This window comes from Microplitis demolitor, chromosome 8 (genome assembly GCF_026212275.2).
Source record: "Microplitis demolitor isolate Queensland-Clemson2020A chromosome 8, iyMicDemo2.1a, whole genome shotgun sequence".
Classification (NCBI taxonomy): Eukaryota; Metazoa; Arthropoda; class Insecta; order Hymenoptera; family Braconidae; genus Microplitis; species Microplitis demolitor.
In genome coordinates this window covers 9,517,174-9,520,866 of record NC_068552.1, presented here as the reverse complement: position 1 = coordinate 9,520,866, position 3,693 = coordinate 9,517,174, and the positions used below count along the sequence as shown (strand labels likewise).

Below are 3,693 nucleotides of genomic sequence, written 5' to 3'. Positions count from 1 at the left end.
AATTAAACAAACGATTCAATGGAATTCGCTAGAATAGCAACATTAATTCAATTTAGAATGCGTATTAGGATCCAATTATACACGATATTTGCAAATATTTAGAATTTCCTCATATCTTCTAACATCGAGGATAAAAAGAACGTTCAGTAAGCCCGTGACTGATGTTAGGGACCATCTCACAGGTCTTCTAGTCATTGAGCGAACAGTCAAGACAATATATTTATTATAATCTAATAAATGTTACTATCCCTGATTAAAAATACTCATTGAGAAGGATTGAAAATGATGAAATTCGAATTCTTTTCAATAATTTCAATTCTTTTGTATGTACATATAGATATACAGTTTGCATGTGGTGAGCGCTTTTCAATCCTTTTCAATGAGTATTTTTAATCAGGGATTTTATGACGTAAATTTATTTAAAAAGATGACAGTTTTATCCATGCAGTTGGCTATCAAAGTCGGTTTGACAAAAACAGTTAATACTAACTTTTAATTTTTTCAATCATAGCAGCATGTGTTTGAATGAAACCATCTTTTATCGCTTGCAGAACCAAGTCATCTTGATTGCTTGCAAAATTCACCTGATTGATGATATTAATCATGAGGTTCTCTTTCGTGAATATCGATGCTTCTCTCCCACCATGGCCATCAAATACGCCAAGAAACGTGCCATTACTTCCATCAGCAAATTTGAACGATTGAACACAAAAAGAATCTTCCATGAACATCCGGCCACCCAGGGCACTAGTAGCTGAAATGCTTAGATTAAAATAATGTTAAAAAAATTGTGTGAGATAAAAAGTGTAAAAATTAAGTTTGGTGATATGGTTATAAGTTAAGATTGTAATAGTTGTTTTAATCACGTAAAGGGTTCAGGGACCCGCGTGAAGTAGTTGTTAAAATCATGTAGAGGGCCCAGGGGACTGCTTGAATTAGTTATAAGGTTTTATCACGTAGAGGATCAAGGTGATCGCGTGAAATTATTGTTTTAGTCGCGTAGAGGGTCCATATATGGTAATTTAGGATGTGGATTTTTATGAAATATTTTAAACTTCTATAATTAATTTGTTTTTTATTAATGAAGACAAAAAAATAAATAAATGATCAGAAAAAATATAAACATATCAAAATTTTAACGGCAGGTTCGTTTTTTTCTTTTTTTTTTTTTTTTTTTTAATAGCATTTTCTAGAAATTCTTTGCTGGTTCAATGTTTGGATCGATCGCAACGAGTTCGGAAATGTTTTCCATAACTTTCATGATGAATTCCAAATCTTCGTCTTTTACATTTTGGGTAAGATAACAGCGGCAAATAGATTTGAAATATTTTGAACACTCGTCGTTTACTAGGGAATGATAGTAGGGACCCATCGACTTGATTTTAATATTTATATCTGTCCGATGGCCATACTTTTCCAGGATGGAATCCAATTTCATCTTTAATGTATCTCTATCCGATAATTGTTTGTCGTTATTTGACTCTTCCTTTCCGTCATTTTCAGAGGTTTCATTCATTGGTGGACAGGACAATGGCAACTCCTTGTATTGACCGGGGATGGCTGACTTTCCGGAATTACTGATACCGCGGCACCAGACTCCTTAGGATCCACGAGGGATGGCTGTCTTTCCGGAACTACCACGGCATTGAAGTCCTCGGTATCGGTGGGGGACGGCATTCGTGCCACACTATCTGAGGCACGAGACTCATTGGTATCGGAAGATGACTGTTCGTCCATTTTTACCGGAGGTTTCGGGAGTTCATTTGAATTATTATCTGCAGAGTCGGATGAACTCGATCGATAATACGAGACTTTTCTGTATAATTTTCTTTGTCTTTTGATGTACGGGCTGAGGTTGCCGGTGCTTTCCGAGATTGACCGTTTCTGATCTGTACAAAAAGAGCGCGAATGTTTATGAGGTTCGCCGAGCACAGTTCGCCGAGTTTTAGCGATATTTTGTGTCGACAACTGCTTTGAGTGTTGCGGATTTGAATCTGATTTAGCGATACTCAAGCTGGTGGACCGGCTTTTACGTGAGGTTAGCTTGCTAGCTGGCTTTCGCGTCTTTAAAGCAAGTACGCCCTTTTGGGTATATGTCGACGGCATTATTTCCGGAGGTAATTTCCAGATTTTTAACCAATTTACGAAATTACGGTGGTTGAAACTTCCAAATTTAGGGATCCCGTAGATGGTAATGCCGTCTGAAAAAAATTTTATAATTTAAGAATTAGGTATAATTCAGAAGAAAGAGCTAATACCCGATTAGGGAACTAGCAAATGAAATTTAAAATTATTTACTCTATATTTTAAAAATTTTAAATTTGTCTGATGTCTGCTACATTATGAGTATGAATGTAGCAGACATAAGACAAATTTAAAATTATAAATAAATAGAGGAAATAATTGAAAAAATAATATTAATAAAAAATCCAATTATTAAATTCAAAATTTTTTGATTGGGCGTCCATTAAAAGTTTTATTTTATTAATTATTTACTCTATTTATTAATAATTTAAAATTTATCTGATGTCTCTTACGCTCACACTTATGAATACAGTAGATATTAGACAAATTGAAAATTTAAAATAAATAAAGTAAATAATTAATAAAATAGAATTTTAAAAAAATACGCATTTAAAAAATTTCTTAAATGCACATTTTTCAATTTTAATTTTTTCGTATATATACACTAATCAGGTATTATGCTGTTTATTTTGTTAGGTGATTAAAAAAACTTACAAGTGTCAGCAATAACAAATTTTATCGTTAAGGAAACGATTAATTTCTGCAACTGCAGTGAAAATGGTTCTACTTGGTCAGACCAAGTCCAAATTTTATAAACTAGAAGATCTGTCGGCCTTGATTTGGTGCGAATATCATACAGGACCTCCTCTCGATGACTACACATCACAGTCAAGTACCTGTTCATCTGTGGCATAGTAACTTGTTCCTGTGGAGGTATCAAAACCACGTCGACATGAGAGGCCAATATATTTAAGTTATATTGGATAATGTTTCCGTAAGCTTCGATCATTTTTAAGACTTGTTCCTCGGATTTAGCGAGATTGCTCCGAGTGGCATAAATTGTCCGGACGGCAGTTTTGACAACCTCTTTGGTAATAGCCTCAACTGTCGTGATATTATTGTCTTTCAGATGAATCAAAAAATTATTGTACAGTGAGCCGTTCTGTTCAATCGGTCCATGTGAAATATATGGCTGAAAAAAAAAAAAATTAATACGTAAGGTAAGAGATCTAGTACCCGATCAAAATTAGTACTCAATCAGACCATGTATTTGTAATTTTTTTAATATTTTCTTCGGTAAAAAATAGGTTGAATACAAAAAAAAGTACATACAGGGTTTGATATGAGCCCAGTTCTTAGGTAGGTTGGATTGTAAAAGAGATTTAATCTAGGTTCCCTTACCCCTGGAAGCTTCAGCGACTGAATAGCAGTTAAAACTAATTTTTGCTCATCGGGTGACAAGTTCATCATAACAAAACTTATATTATTGATTTATAATAATAAGAGCACTAATTTTCAAATTATTTAATAGCACAATTGGAAAAATAACAGACGATATATAAATGCGTTTTGCCTTGTAAACAGCAAATGCACATTGATGCCTGAGTCCGGGTCGGCGAAAATGTGCCGAGAGCTGAAAGAGATTATTTCATGTAGAGGTTGGCAGAA

General features: G+C 34.1%; 1 protein-coding gene across 1 annotated transcript; it reads right to left on the bottom strand.

Annotated features, from left to right (window-relative positions):
- Positions 1–1,219: 1,219 nt before the first annotated feature.
- LOC103575241 (uncharacterized) lies at positions 1,220–3,492 on the bottom strand. Its single transcript, XM_008554947.1, has 3 exons — positions 3,427–3,492; positions 2,740–3,217; positions 1,220–2,201 (listed from the first exon to the last, which is right to left on the bottom strand). The coding sequence occupies exons 1-3, from the start codon at positions 3,490–3,492 to the stop codon at positions 1,513–1,515; spliced, it is 1,233 nt and encodes a 410-aa protein (XP_008553169.1). The 3' UTR covers positions 1,220–1,512.
- Positions 3,493–3,693: the final 201 nt, after the last annotated feature.

Coding starts and splice junctions, on each gene's coding strand:
- LOC103575241 (XM_008554947.1), bottom strand. CDS start 3,492: ATGAACTTGTCACCCGATGAGCAAAAATTAGTTTTAACTGCTATTCAG. Junction 3,218..3,426: donor AGTCGCTGAAGCTTCCAGGG/GTAAGGGAACCT, acceptor TTTTTTTTTCAG/CCATATATTTCACATGGACC. Junction 2,202..2,739: donor ATTTGTTATTGCTGACACTT/GTAAGTTTTTTT, acceptor AATTTTTTTCAG/ACGGCATTACCATCTACGGG.